This window comes from Lissotriton vulgaris, chromosome 6 (assembly GCF_964263255.1).
Source record: "Lissotriton vulgaris chromosome 6, aLisVul1.2, whole genome shotgun sequence".
NCBI lineage: Eukaryota > Metazoa > Chordata > Amphibia > Caudata > Salamandridae > Lissotriton > Lissotriton vulgaris.
This window is the reverse complement of record NC_141694.1, coordinates 1,309,801,480-1,309,823,554: the sequence shown is the minus strand read 5'-3', so window position 1 is coordinate 1,309,823,554 and position 22,075 is coordinate 1,309,801,480. Positions and strand designations below refer to the sequence as shown.

The following is a 22,075-nucleotide window of genomic DNA, read 5'->3' as shown; positions in this document are numbered from 1 at the left end:
TTGTACTTTAATCACTTTCTATTTTGAGAACCAGTTTTTGGGAAATCACCACGAGGGGACATTTCCTGATCACATTTTACACAATAGGTTGCTGGTGCTGTCTTGATAAATGTAGCAATTAACTGAATAGAGCATCCCTCAAGGTAAATGCAATGAAAACGCTTGTATTCATTCTTCTATTTTTTCTGATTTAACCTACAGATGGCCTGGTGTAAACCTTCCTCCAACTTTGTTTGATTATGTTCGTTTACTAGCTTCAATGTGAAATATGGATATGAAGCTTTTGAGGGGTAGTATGTAGGGGTGTGAAAAGTTTACATAAATTGCTTTTGTGTAATTACGCAAATGTTGGCAAAATTACGTGAAATTCCACGTCATTATGTGAAACGCTTATCAGGCACTTAAGGGCTAGATATACGAAGCTTTTTTCTGCACCCAAACGGCCCTATTCACAGAATCGGTACGTATGCGACCTGAAAAGAAGCATTTTTAAATGTACAAAGCCCGATTTGTCATTCGGTCTGTTATTACTGAATCGCAAACTGGGTTTGAGAGTCACTATTAGGAAGGGGCGTGCCAATGCCGTCCCTTCCTAATAACGAGTTGCAGGGGCTTTTATGAATGTTTTGCAACTGGAATGCAGTCTCAAAGCACTCATACTTTACCTACTCCTTAAAGGAGGTGGTAACCCATTCGCAAACAGGAAGCCGTTTGTGAATGTGGGCACCAACATTTTTTGAGAGCAGACAAACAAAATTAAAAATATATTTCACACAATTTGTGCGGTATTTACTGCACTGCGGTATATACTGGCTCTGCCCCGGACCATTGGTCCGGGGGCAAAGCCAGCACCAGAGGCAGAGAATTTCCGAAGTGCGGCTTAGGACCAGAGAGTCCTGCGCTCCTGTTGAAACGTGGTAGCAATCCATTTAAGGTACATCATACATACTTGGAAACAGAGTGGTTACAAAAAACCAGTATATACCACACAAATTGTGTGAAATATATGTTTAATTTTGTTTGTTTGTCCTGACGAATCTCCCTTAGACCCGGCTGGGCAAGATGGGGCAGAAACATGTTGACCTTTTCTAAAGTGATATAAAAAGATCCACTAACATGATCTTTGATTATACCCTTTGTTTTTAACTACAAATATTCATTATTGGCAATTAAAGTTGAAACCAGGTGAAAGTTTGTTTTATGTGAATTTATCCTTCTCCTTTCGGTGGTGCACACATATCTCTGGACACTACTATGCTACACCAAAGATTACCTCAGGCTTGAGGCTGGCATACAGCACGAACTTGGAACACCCAATGATAATGCCATAACGCATATGTGGGGTGGAAAAATGATATAAACCGCATAGTATACATAGCGTTTATGAGGGTGATCCAGTCAATCTATTTGTAACGTAGTTACAAGTGTCCATTTTCTGTTGATTATATGAAATACTGAACTGGGGAACTGAATGGACAATTAAATTCCTCCTCCCTATTTTTGATTAATATTATCCTTCCCTATATGTCTAAAGAAAACTTTTGGATTGCTATATGTCTCCATCTTTGTAAACCAACACTAATTACGTCTAAGCTTCTATGGCATCAAAGGCATAAACCCCAGGGGAGACTGGATCCCCCATTTTGATTCCTATGTGTGCGACAGCTAAATGAAGGTTTTTAGTAAACATGCAACACGTACACATGAAGCGTTTCTTTAAGGCTCATTTTGCATGACCCATATTGATCTCGTTAGAGCAGGTCACATACTTGTAAAGTATCGGGAATATGGCACCCTGTGGCCTGTTTAGGATGAGGCACCCTTTATTCCAAATGGTGGATCCTTCAGCAGGGTATTTGGTTCAGTGCCACAGCAGTTGTAGAGAAGGGAGGAGGTTGTACGACAGAATATTGAGGACAAAAATATTGTAGGTCCAAAATATTGAGTACCAAAATATTGAGAAGATAAATGCATTTGGTCAGAATAGATGTATTGTTCTGAGCTCCACATCTACCGACACTGAAGTTATATATGTATTACCAAGATACACATAAGTGGAGTTAAGTATAGGAAACTTATGCTTACCTATCTAAACTTACCTTCACAATATTTTGGTCATCAATATGTTTAACACAACAGTTTGGTCCAGTGATATTCTGTATTCGATATTCTGGTGGAATACCACGGAGTCGAAGGAGTACATTGAGGAGCGGTCTTCTGCACTCCTACTGCTGAGCCTTAAAGTAGAAGTGTAACAGGGTCACTCTGGAGGCCCACACTGGGCATGTGGGAGTTTCATTTTTTACCTCAATCTTGAATGTCTAGTGTGTGTACTTGTCAGGCTGCAGAGATGGTAGACAGGCACTTGCAAAAGTGTCAGTCCCTCCCCACACCGGGCACAACACCCCCCATCCCCGAGCCACAACACAAACTAAGTCCAGCCATCCACCGACCTACCTTCTCTTTTCATTAGTTAACCTTTCAGATTGCAAAATAATGGTAGGAGGATGCAAGCTCATGAAAGGAGAGGGCACTACAAGCACCATCTGCTTCACCACTGCCCTAACCTAATCTATAGACCTGCTTTCTGCTACATTGGCCTTCTTATTGAGCCTCTGTTCCAGAGATCTATGTGTTAACAGTGTTGGGCCTCCTTGGAGCTCATGATGGCTGAGAGCTGAAGAGAAAGACATTCATCTCAGGAGCCAGTAAATACAGCTCCAATATCCTCCCACCAACCGCCACCTTTGAGAGATAGGAAGCCGGGAGAGAAATACCCTGAAAATCCAGAGCCGCAAAAGTGACAGACCCAAAAGCTGGGATCACTGCTGCTTCCCAAGTGAGTAAGAGGGAGTAGACATGCTGCAAGAGTCCATTATCTCTGCTTGTGTGCGTAGGCGAGAGAGAGTGAGTGAGTGTGTGCGTGTGTGTGCATGTGCATGTGTGTGCATGCGGGTGTGTGTGTGTGTGTGTGTGTGTGTGTATTTCTGCATGAATGTGTGCTTGAATGAGGTTGAGTGTGTGAGCATTTGTGTGCATTTATGTGTGTGTTTGCTCAGTGTTGAAAGAGACAGGATGTCATCCGTACCTGCGGGGCCTATCCAAGACATAAAAGAAGCCCTTTTGAGAGATACATTCTTGACAAAATCCTGCCTATCCATTATAATCCAGCGATCTTGACTATTGTGTCTATTCTTGACATAATTCTGTCAATCCTGGCGTAATGGTGGTGAAAATCCTTGTCAAATAGTGGTCATGTCGGGTATATGGTCTAGGTGAGCAGTTGGTGAAAGTGCAATGCTGACATTTGGGAACTATTACTTTATTTATTACAAAACTTAAATCTGATATTTTGTGACAAAATACTGTTTTTTAGCTGTGAAGATGACAAGCTTTGGGGTAAATGAGCCTATTTATCAAACATACAAGTTTTTAATTTCTTGGCGAAATTCCTGCATTTTGCAGAAACCGACAATCTTATATGTCTTATAAAATTACTGTGTTTCTGAAATATATTTAAATCAACATTTGAGTGATAATTTATGTGAGCTAAAAAGAGTTAATGCTGATTTCAGTTCCTTAGTACCAGAAGGCAATTACTGCTATGGCTGTTTCTCGACTTGCATAGAAGCATCCTGTCAACTGTTTTCAAAAGGTTTTATGATATCGCCTCTACTGCCAATTAAATGGAAAGGACAATGATTTCTGGGTGTGACCAAGAAATTGATGATCTCACCACAGCGCATTCCAGAGCAATCATCACACATGTTCTCAAAATAAATAATGGAAACGTAGCTAGATAGAAGAGCAGCACCTATCAGTATTGATGTGACCGGAAACAGACAATAAGGGCACTAGTGGCAGGGCAGGTAAGACTGACCCCTGGGCAAGCTGAAGAGTTGTATGGTCGAGTATATTTTATTTCTTCTTTTGAGAAATTTTGCCTCAGGTTCCACAGGTTTGTAATTGCATGTGTTTGCTCAAGGAACAGGCATACCTTTATAATGAACATATGCTACCGTTCAATAGAGTAATGTGCATTTAGAATCAGATTTAATATGGGACTTTCACTGAAGCCCTGGGGAACACTGGACAATAGTTTTAACCATGTGCTAATTATGAGGTTTCTTTTTCTCTCTAAATATTTTCTGAGGAGTCTAGCTATTAACTGATTACCATTTTAAAACACCTCTTGTCTACAGACTATTTTGAAATGTGCTTGTTATGGCTTTCCCGCCCAAAGACTTCTTGCAAACTGAGCTCAGAAAGCCTAATAGAGGAGATTGAAGAGCACCCATTTGGACAGAAGATTCCTTTATGGTCGAAATCAGAGCTCGTGCTTTGGGGCGTATGTGAATAGTGTTCTCCTTTCCACCTATAACTAGCAAGTGATCTCCTCGCGCATACTATCATTTAGCTGGAAGGCACCCACAGTGCTCTTGCTATGGAGATGGCCCTTTCCAGTTGGCACTTTACCACGTGACTGCACAGCCATGTAACAAAGACTCCTAACACGTAGCATCAGCCTAGCACGTAACTGCTCGCTTTACTATTGGTGCTGTGCCCCACTTTAAAGAGTTTGTTTGCCATGGACATGTCCCTCCATTAAGCGTTGCTGGTGGCAAATCATGGAGCATGCTCCAGTACAAGAGGAATTTGATTTGCTCCATTATTACAAGTACCAATGTATACATTGAGCACACACCAAAGCACTGTGCAAGGGGCAGCTCTGTGTAGTCCAAGTAAAGATCTCTTCTTACAAAATATGTCTAATTGTTCATGATAAATGTCTCCCTTTATCGCCATTTTTTTTAGTGGCAATACCAATTAATCTGATAAGGTTAATGATGTTGCAGCAGTCTGCGACAGAAAATTACATCCAAAAGCTCAACTGGGGAATGAGGTCAGGGCATGCTTTTCCTGCTTTTTATACTAAGGAAGAACTTGTCTAGCATCTTCCTAACTGATCATTACTCAGTTATTATAGAAGTGTATATCCAGGCTCGTGTGCCTTCAGAGAATGCAAAATGCCGCAGCAAGACCTGTTAGAGCCCTACTGACACATGACTATGCTACAATGCTCCAAACCTCAGAAGATCTCTAGATTGGCTCAAGAATAGAGTCCATATAGTGTCCATATCAAAACTAAGCATTATTGCATGGTCCATACATTATTTACAGTTGAGAATAATCTGTTAAACAGATGCAGGGGGCTGCAATGGGCACCTTCTTCACCTGATCTATTGGCGTTCCATGGTGGCTAAATGCCAGACATATGGACATTAAGTTTTCTATTGAACACAGTACGATCCACATGACCTTTCTTGATGTGGAACTAATATGTGATGGAGGACATCTTAAATAATCTTTGTACAAAAAAGAGACGGACAAAAACACGATCTTGCATCACAGGAGCGATCATCCGAGGAGCCTAAAAGCTAATCTCCCGTATGGCCAGCTGCTAAGAATAAGGCGTAATTGCACTGAGATTAGCGATTATGACGATCATGCCAAGACATTTTGCAGCGAAATGATACATAGAGGATATCCTAAAAAAATATTGAAACACTCCTCTAAAAGGGCACGGTTCACTCCACGTGAATGCCTGCTAGAAATCAAACCAAAGAAAGAACTAGACAGATTGGTCTGCATCACCACGTTTAGCCCAGACACACATAAAATGCGACAGGCTGTACTCAATAACTGGCACCTCTTAGAGGGACTAGAATGCGCATTTCCGCGACCAATTTTTGCATACAAAAAGAATTTGAGTATAGGCCAACAGATTGTAAGGGCCGATATCACTCCCCCAATTAAAAAAAAGAGCGATCTACTTGCCCAGTGGAATATGAAACCTGTGGAAGGCCACCACAAATGTGGGAATTGTGTGGCTTGTCCTAATACCATTGAGGGCAAAGAATTTGAACATTGTGGAACTAAGTGGAAACATCATGGGGCAGATTTATGATAACTGGCGCATCCCCAGGGATGCGCCAGTTATCGTGCGCCGCAGCTCCGCCACCCATGGTGCGCCGCATTTACATTGCGGCGCACCATGGGGCAAAAACGGCACAGATGCGTCACGCATCTGTGCCGTAAAAGTGACGCATTGCTGGAGTTGCGTCGCAAGCGCGACGCAGCTCCAGCAAGGCTCGGGGGTGCCCTGTCTGACCAATGTTGCATCAAGCCTTACGCCTGCTTCAAGCAGGCGCAGGGTTTTGACGCAGCATTGGCCTAAAAGTGACTGAGTGAAATCTTATAGATTTCACTCAGCCAATTTTGCGAGGCGCACCTGCCCCGGAACGCCTACCCTGCGCCGGAACGCCCACAAGCGGCGCAGGGCTTTACAACGTGACGCATCTGCCTAGATGCGTCACGTTGTAAATCGGTCGTAGGGATGCGCCACGTTTACGCCGCAGTTGCGTGACGCAAACGTGGCGCATTCCCAACATAAATCTGCCCCCATATGTTTACAAACTGCAGGACAAGGAATGTCGTATACGTGGTAGAATGCCCGTGTAGAAAAATCTATATCGGTAAAACAAACCAACAGGTTAATCTAAGGATTAGCCAACAACGATTGCGAATTAAGAAAAAAGTCATGACGGCCCCTATGGTTGAGCACTTTGTGGAGAAAAACCATAGTGAAAACGATTTTAAATGGTCTGTCCTTTTTTCAATAACTCAAGAAAAGAGACCGGTGGACATTGACCGAGCATTATTGCAAAAAGAGGCATATTTAATCCTAAAGTTTAACTGTACACTGACCGGACTTAATAGCTTGACAGAATTATCAAGAATTTAAAAATTTAATAAAGTTTTTAGCCAGAATTTGCGTTTTTCACTTGCATTGATTGTCTATGGCCCGTGCATGAACCTATGGAACAAATATCTAGGGGTGTTCACCCATAATGACTGCGCAATGAATTGTAAACTACATGACCCAGAATTCATCCTTTTGGAGTTTTTTAATAATTAAAAGATTAGGATGTGCGGGCGTAATTAGGTAAAAACCATAGCTAAGAAACATCAAAACAGACTATGCAGAATGCTTGGATAATCTCTGTAGGATTTATCGCGGTGTTCCCTGATGTTTGTTTTAAACAAAGTACATGGACCATAATTCTGAGCAAGAGATCACATGATATGAACTCGGTATTTCAAAATGGCTGCTGCACCAGGAGTGTAGGAGGATTGATGTCTGAGAATGCGAGTGGTAGCAGCAGGTAAGCCATGGCTTTGACGGCTTTTAGCTCCCCAAAATGAACAATAAGCAGGCCAGAATATAATTCCCCCCTTTTAATCATTTTTAGGGTCGAGTTAATATAGTTAAAGAAAAGCAGCCATTCAAGGTGAGGGAGGTGCCAGCATACAAGCAGGTATGTCATGGTACACACTTTAAACTTGCTTCAATTATCGTGTTTATGGTGCGAAATTCTTATAGAAGTGTTTTCCGCTTCAGATTGTACTGGGCACACGCAGCAATGAAATAAAAGAAAATTTGCATGCTGCATTTTGAAGATCGACTTCATGCACAAGTAAAGGTATGATAGACAGTATATTGATTCAAGATAATGCCCCAAACATGGTTGGAAGCATGCACCTTTAATATACGCCCGCACTCTCTTTTTGTTAGAATCTTCGAGTGAAATTACAATGCAACACCGCCTAACGGCGACGTCCATCACCTTGAGCTCTGTTTAAAAGGTATGAAAATAACAGGGTATCCCCCTTTTGAATTTCTCAATAAGACCTGATCCCCCCCCCCTAAAAACAACTTCTCTCTCATTGCAGATAATGAGATAACGCCCCGTTGTTCGAAACGGTCTCTCCTTGAATAAAATAGGCTGGCTTGAAGCCTCTTTTCATTTTGTTGACTTACAAGTGAAATGACCAACTAAAGACAGGTACTTCCTTCAGAAAATGAATTGTGCAAAACATGATATAGGAGTAGATAGCATTCTAGTAATAAATCGTAAATGTCTTTCTGCATTCTATACAGAAAACTGACAAAGCCCTGATGACAGTCCGGGAACTGGTTTCCCTGGACTTGAAACGCGTCGGCACACCAGAAGGAGCAAGCAATATCACTAAGAGTTTTTTAATCAGTCAAGGCTGATTTATAAGTTATTTCCATCTTTTGGCTTTGCTCCTTTGTTTTGACTTTGTCTTTTTCCTTTGATTGTGATTGATTCGATTTAATGAAATTATACATTTTTCATGTGTATTTGTAAAAAGTTTTGTTTGTGGAATGTATGAAATTTGTAAATATGTAGTTGTAAATAGTCATGTACTGTAATGTAAATATTATGAATGTATTTTCCTTTTTGGTGAAATTTTGACAAAGGTATAAAAAATGTGATAAAGTAAATAGGTATAAATAAAAATACCAGGTCAAACTCATACACTGCGCTTGTCCCATCCATATGAATAATTTTGGTTAAGAATGTCGGGTGTAGGCACTTTTTTGTGATTTACGATTTCACGCTGAAAGGCAAAATTTCTCTCCATGTGTTCTCATACCGGGCATGTCATGCAGTTTGGTGCTTACTTTCCCTCCATGTTAAAGAACAGTAGATGTTTCAGCACCCAGACTAACGTGCTGCATAGCTAAATACATATAAGGCCCCAAAAGCGAGACGGATTGCATTGCAAATGCTTGTTTCTTATAATCTCAATAAAGTTTGCTAACTCAAATAAAAATTCACATGACTCCCCTTCTCTGTCCACCTTAGTTATAGAGTTCCACAAGTCAGTTCTGGGTGAGTGTGTTGTAAAAATGTAGTCACTTTTCACTTATCCTTGCCATGGTAGCGCGGTCAGGCATAGGCCAGTGATAGATGGTAACAAATCAAAGAATAACGAGTCGCCCTGGAAGTGGTCATAGTCATGCCTGTTTCTGTTGCAAATCTAAATAAAAGCTGCTCAACCATTTGTTGCATAAATACACACTATCAATGGCAAGATTCTCAATACTCAGTGATCCATTCATCGAGTCTATTTGCTCACTGGATTTCACCTACTATAGAAATAAATAACAATAACCAAGAGCGTTGTAGTTCACCTTTTAATTCCAGTTGCATCAATGATCTTGTCAACATATTTTTTCAACTAGCTTCATTCCTCTGTAAATTAGAATAAAAGAATTCCAAAGACAGATACTACATCAGTGCTTAATTGTCACGGTTTTCACTTCCGTGAAGAACTCATACGAGTCCTTTCCTCCTTCCCTGCCAATCCCAGAAGCCTTCATTCCACCAAAGGGCAGGTTTAGGTCTCTGATGAGCCAGCAGTTCGCCCACACTAGTCCGGACTGCAGTCTCTTTGCAGCACGGTGGATCCGCCCCACATCCTTCGACCAAACAGTGGCTGCAAGGCCATACTTAACACCGTTGGCTTTCTCAATCACTTCCTCTTCCGTGTCAAAGGGCACCACACACACCAAGGGACCAAACACCTCTTCCTGCATGCAGCAGGAACCCTCCTTGACTCCAGTAATGACCGTGGGCAGCATAAAGTAGCCTTTTTGATTTTTGCTGGGGATTTCCAGTGTGTCCACCCCTTCCCCACAGAGAATCTGGGCTCCCTCTTGCAGTGCCTTCTTCACGTAATTCCGCACCTGGTTGGGGACAACGATATAGTTAGAGAAAATCTTTACAACAGAACTCTCACCTCATTAATCATTTTGAAAAGTGAAAATCGTAATCTTCTGTTTCACTATTTATGAACACTAGCATGTGACTTGCCTCTGTTTTTTTTTTACTGTAAAAGCCCTTGAAATACCTGGTGATTGAACAGATTATCAGTTCCACACATGGCTGTGGGAGCAGTAAGACAAGAACCCTAAACCTCCCCGTTAAGATTCATAGGTCTTAAACCTCAGACCATAGGTTGTGCTTTACTGAAATGAGTTAAACCATCTATAGACAAACAATATGAAAGGGGTCCGTGAGAGCAAGCTAACTCTTACCAAACAAGCATTAGCATAGCCAATAGGTCTCGCCTTTGGAACCTTATAAGTATTTATTTATGCAGCACAATATCCTTGGTGCAACAACATCAACTGCTGAATTGCTAAACACTTATAATGTACAAAAGGCGAGACCTATTGGCTATGCCAATGCATGATCCTTATTGCATTTGGGAGCACTTTGATATACACAGGGGTTAGGGCAGGCTTCTTCAACCAGTAGCTCGTCAGCTACTGGTAGCTCATCAGCTACCTGTAAGCAGCTCTTGTGAGCAACTAAGCTCAGTAAATTAGAACCTTTTGCTTCATCTAATCAATATATGTATGCCAACATTAAAAAGTGTGTATGAAGGACAAAAAACGTGTGCATTTTCGGAACTCAGAAGCGGATGTTGGTAGAAAAATGGCTGAGTTTGCAAAACATTTTTAAAGCGGATATTTGAGTAAAAAATCAAGTGGCCGTGGGGAAACGTTTTACTTATAATACTTTCTTGGTGACTGAGACATTGCAGATATGGCTATTTTACATTACCTATGATGCACAAAAGTGAGCACTGTTGGTAATCTTGCATACAGTGGGCACTATATGTGGTCCTGATTACAACACTAAAATTAATAATTGCTTGAGATAATTTTCGCTGAATATAATGAGCTCTTATTACAGAAAAGGTTGGAGACTCCTGGTTTAGAGTGTGTGCTTTACAAGCACCTCTCTTGTGTTTGATTTAAACGCACCAGATGGGGTTCCATGTAAGAATCTTGGCTACAGATAGGTAGGGTGCAAATGAAAACTGATTTGCCCCTTAATTAATTCACTAATGGCATGGTTGTCATGGCGGGAGGTTGAAGCACAAATATTTTTAAGTTTGTGTTTAAAAACTGCCAGTTTTAATATGTCACTCAATCCAGTGATAATCTGATGTGCCAAGTAGAAACGTATCTGCATGTTAAAGAAATACACTTTAAAAAAAATAACTATTTTGGAAAGGTGTTTGCTGCACAATTTATGTGGTAAACACTTTCAGGGATTAGAACATGCATAGGCTCTTTCTTAGCAGACCTTCTGCTCTGCTCGTCATATTAATTTGTTGGTTCGTCCACCAACCTCTACTGAGAAAAGAGAGTTGTCAACAGTTATTCTGAATTTTATGTTAACATGACAGTAACAGGTCACATGTGCACTACCTCTTTTAAGATTATATGGGATTACGGTTTCCAAAACTGAGTAGAAAAATACATTAACTCAAAACGTTAATGCAGCTCGCTGTCACCAGCCAATTTATCGCAGTTAGAGTCTCCATAAAAGACGAAACACGTTAGAAGCATACCTACAGCAGTAACACAGATGATAGATACATGAAGCACCACGAGCCTCCTGCACCGCACGTGAACAAGCATTTGTTGAAATAAAATGTGAAAATCCTCGTGCACACTGTACAGGGACCTGTAGCAAATGTGTCTTTTGATATATTAAGTGTGTGTCAGTACACTACAGCCTAAAAGATCTATGCGTAGTCCAACTGCAAATAAAATACATTTGTTTACGTTTGACATTAGGGGCACTCTAAATTTGCAAATTTTTGTTTTAGACAAAGGTGGTAACCCAAGCCGGCTTCAGTCAGACACTAATACTGCCAACCCGCGCGGCGGAGAAGCTCAAGGACCCACTGTACCTGAGAAAACGGAGGTAACAGCTGCACGAGCACCGAAGGCAGAACAGAAACTGTCAGCGTCCTTTAACTCGGCAGTCCGAGCTCTCGAGGAAGCGGAAGTATTGCTCAGGTCAAAGGACGCAGGCAGCGCCCAGCTGAAGTATTCCGGTTTGCCTCTAGCTCTGAAGCGCTCAGCAACAGATTCGCGCCTACCAGGCGTCTCTGCCTGACGAGCTCACGAGGGGACTGCTGGGCATTACTGGAATTTTCTGCGCATCGTGTCAGTTTGTGGGCTTTGTGTCTTACAAAAACTGTATTCCTGTTGTTTTGCCCTGAGCCTCGCCCTCTTTCCTAAACGAGCAAATGGTTCGCGCGAAAGTGATCGCAAGCAAGAGGTTCGTCCGCGACCGTGAGTTGTGTGTGTGCGCGCAAAAAGTCAATAAAACAAGGTGAAGAGAGGCACGCAAGGCTTAACAAGCCTTGACAGAAACCCACATTGTGGCTGTGCTCGTAAACACGCGCGTGAACACAAGCTTGAGGCCAGCAAAAGCCTCTGGTAGCACTTTTAAAAGCCACTCACTAAACTTCCTGCAGAGCAGCGCATGTGCTGGCTCAGCGAGACCTAACAATGAGGTAATATTTTTTAAATGTGAATGCTATTGCCGTTCCAGAGAAATCGACCACCATTTTGCAAGCTGTACATATGAGTGAAATATAAAAGGTGAATCACTCATCTCAAGGTGGCAAGCCAAGGAATAACCTTGTAGATATTAATATTCACAGTGCACATGATGCATGCACCCACCAACCTCCTTATGCTACTAATTTAAAGTCTTTAAAAAACAGAACTGTCCTTAAAGACACAAGGGTAGAGAATGGCTCCTCCAAGAAACAATTCCATTCCATTTAGTTTTTATATGTGATAGCGTTGTAACTAAATACATTTTTTTAAGATCTTGCCTAAACAGTGCATGCACTGTTTCTTTGAGACCTTTCGGTTTCTACCAGTGGCCTTAGAGACCCTCCATTGTTTATCATTGGTTGACTTATTTGACTCTCTCATTTGCTTGCTTCTTATTGGTCAGTTGCTGTAGACTTCCTTCCTCTTCATATGTGTGTGTGCCCCTCTCCTGGAGCATGGACGCATTACTATGTCCTTCCATTGTTCAGGTTTTTAGACACTACTTTTTTCTTTGTGTTTAAGCACTCTACCAGAGTGCCTGTGTTTATTTAGCTGACTCCCTTGTGTACATCCCCCCTCCATGTTCCACCCGCCTGCCTGCTTTCCTGCATTTCTCTTCTTCCAGGAATTAGCAAAATCCTGGAGAAATATGTAAATATCACTCTCTTTGCCTATTTAGAATATAATCATCTTCTCTATCCAACCCAAACAGGATTCCGTCCCGGTCATGGCACAGAGACAGCTCTTTTAGCTGTCTTGGAAGAATCAAGAAAAATTCTTGATTCTGGAGGATCTTCTGCCGTGATTTTACTAGATCTAAGTGCGGCATTCGATGCGGTGAATCAGACCATCTTAGAAATCTTGGGGTGACGGGAACAGCGCTAACCTGGCTGAGGTCATTCTTGGAAAGGCGTTCCTTCCAAGTATTTGAGGGTGGAATCATGTCTAAGCCCTGGTCCCTCTCATGTGGAGTCCCACAGGGCTCTTCTCTAAGCCATACGCTTTGTAATGGTTAAATGGCTCCTTTGGCAGAAATCATACAGCCCTATGGAGTAAATATTGTAACATATGTAACATATGACACTCAGCTGGTGGTCTCTCTCAACCAGTCTGACTCATCCACATCTCGCCTCTGTACTTGTCTTGAAGAAGTGGCCAAATGGATGCATTACTCCCATCTGAAGCTGAATGGGGATAAGACGGAGCTTATGCTCCTTGGTAATCCTTCCTTATTTAAACCAACGGAGATGTGGCCGATGGTAATGGGATCAGCACCTGTTCCCAAAGCAAACATAAAGAGTTGGGAATCTTTGCTCGCCCTAAGTTGGCAGAGTATGCTCAGGCGTGAGTCCCTTGCTCACTTTGTCACTGGATTCAAGCAAGCCCGGCTGAAGACGGCTGTAATGCCAGAAACCGGTCCTGGGAAGCTTGATTCCGGTCCAGGAAAGACATGGCTTGGCAGTTCGGGCTGGACTGTTCCCATGAGGCACAGGGTTAGACTGATTTGCATATGGCCATGTCTGAACTGGGGTGGCGGAGTGAGCTAAAGAACGGTGATGGATTAAACCCAGATCAGTTGACTGGGGGTGAGTGTTTGTATTGTCAACGCTCCGTCCATCATCACCTTTGGTTTTTCTTTGGACTCAGATCTTACCCTTAAAGTCCATGCCAGAAAGGTGGTTGCTGCCTGTTTCAACCTGCTTAGAATGCTTCGCAAAGTGTTGCCGCTACTTCCTTTTCAAGCTAGGAAACTTGCAGGCCAAGCGCTCATTCTATCACGCTTGGACTTTAGCAATGCACTCTATTTGGGTGCCCCAGAGGCAGTACTTTCTAAGCTTCAAATGATCCAGAACTGTGCGGCAAGAACCCTCATGGGAGCTCCCTATCGACAGTCAGCCAAACCTGCTTTGAAAGCCTTACACTGGCTGCCCATTCGGGAGAGAATCCATTTTAAAGCTCTTTGTATTACTCACAAATTGCTTGGATGGAATGGACCAAAGATTATCTCCCCTTTAGCTAAACCCTATCAAGCTAATAGACCTCTAAGATCGGATGAACTGCATTTGGCCTTTGTCCCAAGGATTAGAAGAGCAAGAAGCGGAGGTCGGCTTTTTTCCTATAATGCCGCTAAGCTTTGGAATTCTCTTCCTCTCCAGCTACGGAAAGAAACCAATCACCTGATTTTTCGCAAGCTGTTGAAGACCTGGCTCTTCCCCAGATAAGTTTCATAGACCTCTTCTTACTTCTAGCGCTGGGATGCCCATGGGTAACCATGCGCTTTACAAATGCTACTTCGATTCTATTCTGTTCCTTCACCTGCTCTCCCTCCTTCCCTTTCCCGTGTTGGCTTGCTCCCACCTTCCCTCCTCCCATTTGCTCCCATCCTCCGATCCTTCTTCTTCCACAACAACACAACAAAGAGCCATGACGAGGACACCATTGGCAACATCATAGCACCTTTTTTCCCCAATACGCCTCTGCGTTGCATCCCAGATCAAGCAATAAAAAGCCCTATGATGCATTATTGAGCTTTTTCTTGTGGCAACTTTCAGTCATGCTGCACAAAAGCTGCACTACTGTACAACATGGCTAAAAAACATTGACAAAGCATTACCTTATGTAGATTAGATGTATGGCTTTGCCAATGTGTGTGTTAGGATGCATGTTTGTGTTTGACCTTGTGTATGTAACATGTATAGACTATCTGAATGGCCTCACAATGGTATGTGTGAATAAGCTGCAAGATTTTATTTTATCCCAACACCATTGCCTGATTGTCGGAGAATCATTTCCCAAATTTCTTTTAGATGGTGCTTTGTTGCCGTTTTGCATGCACGCATTGAATTCCCCAGTTGGGCTCATATAATGATGGGGTTTTTTCTGGTGCTGCTGTTTTATGCGCAAGAAGAGTGTCATGTGGTTTCATTTAACTCTATACTTCTCCGAGTTCGAACTTTGTATCAGATAGCGAAGCCTACAGACACCAAGGGGCAAATATTGCCCAGTGTTACTGAACTGTACTATCTGAAAATAAAGCACTAACTCAAAGGAATATCGGGGTAAAATTCACTTCTCAGAGGCAGGTGCATAAAACAGGAGCTCTGCACTGACCTCAGCAGTGGCCGGCTCAGGTAAGAGCGGTGAGGCGGAGCAGGGCACGGCATGGGGGAAGCCAATGGATGACAGAATAGGTATAATTAAATAAATAAATAATACCTATTCCTTCGTCTGTCGGCTTCCCCCTACCGCGCATTGCCCCGCCTCATCACGCTTACCTGAGCCGGCCGCCGCTGACTGACATGCATCACAGAATCAAATCATGGCATGGCTCCTGGAGGTCTTTAGTCTGTTGGACTTCATTTGATGCTGGATGTGGCCATCTTGGCGCACCTATTCTGGTAAGTGTGAGGACTGTGAACTGTGTAATACATTTGTGTGCGTGTTTTTGGTTGTGCCTAAGCGCTGTCTTTATCTCGACTTGATGTCCTTTTGTCATTTTCGTTTGCACAGTGCTTTGGAAGTAAGTCAATATAATTGCACTTTTGATGCATGTGTGCTTTACTACTTTGGCAATTTTGTGCCAAATTTTCTCTTTGTGATTCCTTGGTGGTGCTGGACACTGGTATGTGGCCCTGCTTGATCTGGTACTTCAAACCTCTTTTATTTCAATCATGACACTGCACTTAAAAGAAATCTTTGTTAAAGGCTTATCTGCAAAAATCATTTTGACTGCATGGGCTAGGATTTCAATCTGGTGAGATACAGTATGTTTAGAAAATATGTCAAAGTGGGGAAAGAAATGATAACCCTGTTGCTTTTTTTTGGAAAACATGTTACTTGCTTATTTTTAGACCTGGTGTTAGCCAAGACCTTTCCATTTTAAAATTATTGTATAAAGTATACTTGCAGGCGCCATCAGCCAGGCCTCTTCATCCCTTGGTCTGTTAACCTGTCATTCACATTTTGTTTTCTCTCCCTACAGCTCATGGAATGGGCCAATGGGCCAGCACACTTCAGTATTGCCTAATTTCACTGTGATTGATGGCATTCTGACCTTTCACACGGAGCACGTAGTAGTTCACTTCAGTGCCAGGGAGTACTATAGCAATGCGCATATTTTGCGACCAAAGTATTTTTTGGGGCATATGTATCAAGCCCTTTTCCCATTCGTAAACGGGCCGATCCTCAGAATTGGCCCGTTGGCGAACAAGAAAAGGCCTTTTGGAAAGTATCATCCCAAAAGGGCATCACAAATTAGAGAATCACAAAAATTGCAATTCTCTATTTTGCAATTGCATTTAAGGAATCGCAAATTGCGATTCCTTAAATGCAATGTATGAAGCACAGAAAAAGTGCAATTTGGCCTTATGAAATTGAAAATTACCACCAACTTCAAGTTGGTGGTAATTTGTGATTTCTTAGAAAAATGCACCTTTTTGCATTTTTCAAAGTGCCATGTGGCGCACATACATGCCCTTAGGCATGTATGTGCACCACATGTGTACACATACATATTTCAGGGGTGCAACAGGGTGTCCTTTAACACCCTGGCACCCTTGAAATTGCATTCTCTAATTGCGAATCGCAAATTGAGAATGTCTTCCCATTCATTTCTATGGGCCTCCTAGCCCATAGGAATGAATGGGGAGGTATTCCTTAATTGCGAATTGCGATTCTCAATTAAGTAATATTAAGGAATCACAATTATTGCTGCGATTCCTTCATGCATAGCATTTTGCGAGTCCTTAATAGCAATTCGCTAAAAATCTCTATGAAGGAATCGCAAAAGGGCTTGTTCATATATATGCCCCTTTGTTTTTAGTCAATTTTTTACTTTTTTTTTTAAGATGATGAGGGCCGGAAACTTCCCTAACAATAACGTTTTGCAAAAACTATGACAAAACTAAATAAGCTTTGCCGTGACTCCCTTATTTTCATTGAAAACGATCTCCAATACAAGTAAGATTGTAACCAGTTACATTTTCTTTGTGTATCCAGGTGGCATCCTCATATTGAAGGGGCTACCAGCCCATCTGCAGTTACCTTTTGCAAATGCTCTTTACTGATGAGCGCGCCCATACTGGCCGACGGGTCACATGGGAGACCAACCTTCCACTTTCTTGCAGCGTCGACAAATTTCTTCACAAACTCCTCATAGATCATCTTTTGGACATAGATTCTGCTGGTGCAGAGGCAGATCTCGCCCTTTGAAAACAAAAAAACAGATTTACTGATTTCAAACAAAAACTGAATTTAAGGGGCATATTTACAATCCCCTTGCGCCATCGAAGCCTCACTTTTTTTGACGCTCTGGTAGCGCAGTGTGCCGGCCCATATTTACAAGGCACGCAAAGCCACCCTGCGTAGTTTTTTAAGTCCTTATAAATGTGGCCCCCTTTCACCCAGCAATTCCTCATGAAAGAGGCACTCCAAGCTTGTTTGCTTTGGGTGTTCCAATAGAACACCCATGGATTCTGACGCATTCCCAGATTTACAATTTTTTGTAAACATGGGAATACGAATGATTCTAACGCCTCCCCAGGGATTTCAAAAGTCGCGCAATGAGGAGAAAAACCTTTTACCTCCGCCTTTTTTCCTCATTCTATGTGTGCTGCATTCTGCAGCACACTTAGAAGGAGGAAAATGCCATCAATGGTTGTTTTTGTGCAGGAAGGTGTCCCTTCTTGAACAAAAACAATCATTCCTGCAATGCAGGCAGCCTTTCACCATGGTCCAAGGGTGCCTGCATTGGCGCTAGACAGCCTATTGTGAGTCAGCTCAGAGGAAAGCATTGGGAGGCATTGTATTGTTGTAAATACAAAGCATCCCTGCACTTTCCTAATGACACTCCTCAGCGCAGCAAGATGGCTTTCAGCACCATGCTGTGTCATTATCTTGTAAATATTTTCCCGCTAAGTGTATTTCTTGATATACATTTTTACGCCTAATAAGTATAACAGAGCTAGGCTTATGTGCTCTAGCTTTGGCATCTTAGTATTTTAAGATGCTCAGGAATGAAGACCACATTACTGTCTGGTTTTAAATTTTGAATCTTGGGGTGACACACTAGCCCAACATATTCAAACTACAAGACTTGGCTAAAGGACAGGGAAATGAAACCAGGAAAGCTAAGACTTTATTAAGTGCACAAGTACTCTTGGGAGTCATGGTGCTGCAGCATTGGACCTATTTATCCTGGTGGCCTTTATCTGTGAATAGTCATGTATTGAGGTCTTTTTAAAGCAATGTCACCATCAATCATTTGCATATCAACAATCAATTTGCATATAAACAATCAATTGCAATTGGTTCCGTTAGGTCACAGGTGAGGCTATAGCATTACAGCCAGAGCTGCCAACTTTGAAACTGGAGAACCAGGTTCAAGTCTCGGCGTTGGCTCAACATCCTGTGATTCTGGGCAAATCACTTAGGGCCAGATGTAGGTAGCCAAATACCGGTCGGTAACGGACGAAATTCTGTAATTTCGGCCGTTGCCGACCGGTATTTGGAAAATGTGATGTAGGAGTAAAAAATCTACTGATTCAGTAAATATGAGTCGGTATTTTACCGAATCGGAATTTACCGAATCCTTATTTACTGAATTCTTATTTACCGAATTGGTAAATACGAAATGGTAAAAAATGTCTATGGAGATGTAGGAAACCAAAAAAATACCGAATTCAATGAAATTCAGTATTTAAGAGTCAGTATTTACCATGGATTGAAAGCAGGTGGTAACCAGATGCAGGCTATAAAATAAGGCCCCAAAATGCAACAGTGTACCCAGAATGGCGGCATTCTACGTCATAGCAAGGTCACTACATCTACAGGCAGCAGGGGAGAGTGTATGGAGAAGGGAGAAGCAAGTGTACAGACAGAGGATAACACTCTTCCAACTGACTGAGCCAGAGATACTGCAAAGGCAGAGGCTACATCCCCACACCATCCTGGACTTGATCAGGGACCTGCACCCTCTCCTGGAGCACCCAACACCAAGGGCGCACGCCATCCCACCCCATGTGCAGGTGCTGTGTAGCCTACACCTGCTTGCCTCTGGGAGTTACTAGAGTATGATTGCTGCAGTAGGTGGTGTGTCCCAGAGCTGCCTGTCCCGTTTCTTTAGGAAGTTCCTTGAGGCCATTATGCAGAGAATGCCTCAATATATTAGGTTCCCTGACAAATCCTGCGGAACTTGCGAAGACCAAAACACATTTACATCAACTGGCACACTTCCTTCACATGATAGGCTGTATAAATGGCACCCACATCCCACACTGCCCACCTGCAGCCACAGAACACATTTACAGAAACCGGAAGTCACACACTCAATCAATGTGCAGGTGATATGCAACGCTGGCAACATCATTACAGACAATGTGGCTAAATTCCCTGGGAGTACCCACGACTCGTACATATTCCAGAACAGTGGGATATACACACGCTTTGTTGCTGGAGATTTTGGGGACAGGTACCTGCTAGGTAAATGACTGTGACACACCCTGATAGTTATAGCAGATGAATGTATCATGAGTATGTAACTAATGGCACTCTCTTTTCCACCTAGGCGATAGCGCATATGCAGTGCGGTCCTTTGTGCTTACCCCTACCTCAATCCATCTACCAGGAGTGAGAGGCGTTACAATGTGGCACACAGATCAACATGCAACGTTGTTGAACGCACATTTGGACTCCTTAAAAGCAGGTTCCGCTGTCTCCACAAGAGCGGAGGTGCATGCCAGTACACTCCAAAATGATAGCGACCTGTGCCATGCTGCACAATCTTGCCACCAAGGAAGGCACAGAGGTGGAGATCACACATCATGAGGATATTGATGATGACACGAAACAGGTAGAGCCCTATGCAACAGGAGCAGCACCAGCAACAGATGGGAGACTGAGACGGGCAGAGATCACACGCCGATATTTCTAAGTAAGTGAGGAGACACAGACAAGCTTAGAATTTGAAGTACGTAGTTTAATAGTCACTACCGCACTTCACTGACACAACACCATGGTACTATAATGTATGTATTCCACACTGGGTGGTCACAGTTTCCCTCACCATGACCTGTCCTGTGGGTTGAGGGCATCATCAATGTTTAAGCCCAGGCACTACAATGCGGGATGCACGAGGCTGGTTGTCACCAGTTGCAGTGGTGCCTGGGTCAGCAGATTGCCTCCTGCTGCTCCTTCGAATGTCAGGAACAGGAGTGCTGGAGCCACTCCTGCTGGTGGAGTCTTCTGTGTCCCCGACACCTGTGTCTCCAGCAGTGGCTGCCTGTTGTGTGAGCAAAAGCTCCATGGCAGAGGTGACTCTCCCCATCCCCATCAACAAATCAGTGCAGCAGTGCACAATGCCACCTGCATGTTGATAGAGCGCTGGCATAGTAGGGAGGTTGCTGCAGCAAGCTGGTTCATGGCTTTAGTCTGTTGGCGCATGCACTGACGATCCCTGCGCCTCTCGAAGTGGTCACTGTCTAGTAGGTCAATTGATGTCGTATTTTATATGCCTACGCGTTTCGAACCAGTTGACTGGTCCACAGATTGATTCTGCAGTCACCGGATCGCCGAAAGCAGAGGTGAAAAGAAATGAGTGCCCCGCGATTCCCTATTGGTGCGCGAAGTAAGACTAAAAAAAAACGCGGAGCACCACTAGAAGATTACAGGTCCAAAGGCAACCATAGAACATTGGAGTACCGCCTCCACACATAGAAACTTGGAAAAGCGGAAAGTGCTGATGATACTGTGATATCATAACAGGTCGTCCTTAAAAGTACAGAAAGAGCGTCTTCCCATGAAGGGAATATAATAAGATTCAAGAGCACTGAAACATTAAGAAATTACCAAGACTACGGAAATAAACGCCAAACCTGTAGACCGGCGGCTGCTGGAAAAACAGATACTTACTAAAAGACAGAGCCCTGAAGAGAACCTATGAACTCAAGTCAACTGGTTCGAAACGCGTAGGCATATAAAATACGACATCAATTGACCTATAGACCAATGAATTTAGATATGGTTTATATATTTTTTTAATATTCTTTGAATGTCCACATTTATATGTATTGAATTAAGACTGATATTGAGCGTCACTTTGTCAAGTTTAGACAAGGATCTGTGTATATTAATCAAAAATAAGTAAATATTGTACAGCGTGAATATATATGTGAATAATGTTTTGTATTTATGTATAAATGTCAAAAATGTTTCGTGTTCCTTTTCATACATAAAAATCTTTTTGAAAATTGAAAAAATAGAAATTAAAAGGGTAAGAATAAGAAATACCCAACAGACCCAAGAGTAATATTGGTTTGTTTTCTTCCTTTAATAGAAGGATTGAAAAAAGTGTGTGGTTGGTATTTGTTTGTTTTTCTTATATATATATGGTCCAACCAACCACATGTCCCAGGACCTAACTCCACTTATTGTACAAATCCTTGGCCTTCCCAGCACAGATGACTCTGAGGTTGGTGTGGGGGACAGTGCTGGTGGTTCAAACTGTTGTGACCAAAACAGCAGAGGTGACAGAGGCTGTGGTGTGGTGGGTCGCTCCGGTGTAGTGGCTGCCTGCGCTGTGGGTGTGTTTTGAAGCACAGTGCTTGGACCTGCTTTATCAGTTGTTTTGTCACTCCTCTCCGTTGCTTGTGCTCTCTCCTTCCTTTCCTGCGCTGTACTGCGCGATGACTCTCCTGTGGACTGATATGGACATTGGGTCAGTGGTGTTGTTCGCCTGTGTGTTATTATTAAATCACATTCCTATCACACAATTGC

General features: G+C 42.7%; 1 protein-coding gene across 1 annotated transcript in view; it reads right to left on the bottom strand.

The window, feature by feature from the left end:
* Positions 1–9,053: 9,053 nt before the first annotated feature.
* ALDH8A1 (aldehyde dehydrogenase 8 family member A1) overlaps positions 9,054–22,075 on the bottom strand; it is a 172,301-nt gene continuing 159,279 nt past the window's right edge. Inside the window, exons 6-7 of the mRNA XM_086927452.1 lie at positions 17,348–17,509; positions 9,054–9,619 (exon numbers count right to left, since the gene is read on the bottom strand). Of these exons, the coding sequence (XP_086783578.1) occupies positions 9,167–9,619; positions 17,348–17,509 (615 nt within the window). The 3' untranslated portion in view covers positions 9,054–9,166. The remainder of the gene's footprint in view (positions 9,620–17,347; positions 17,510–22,075) is intronic.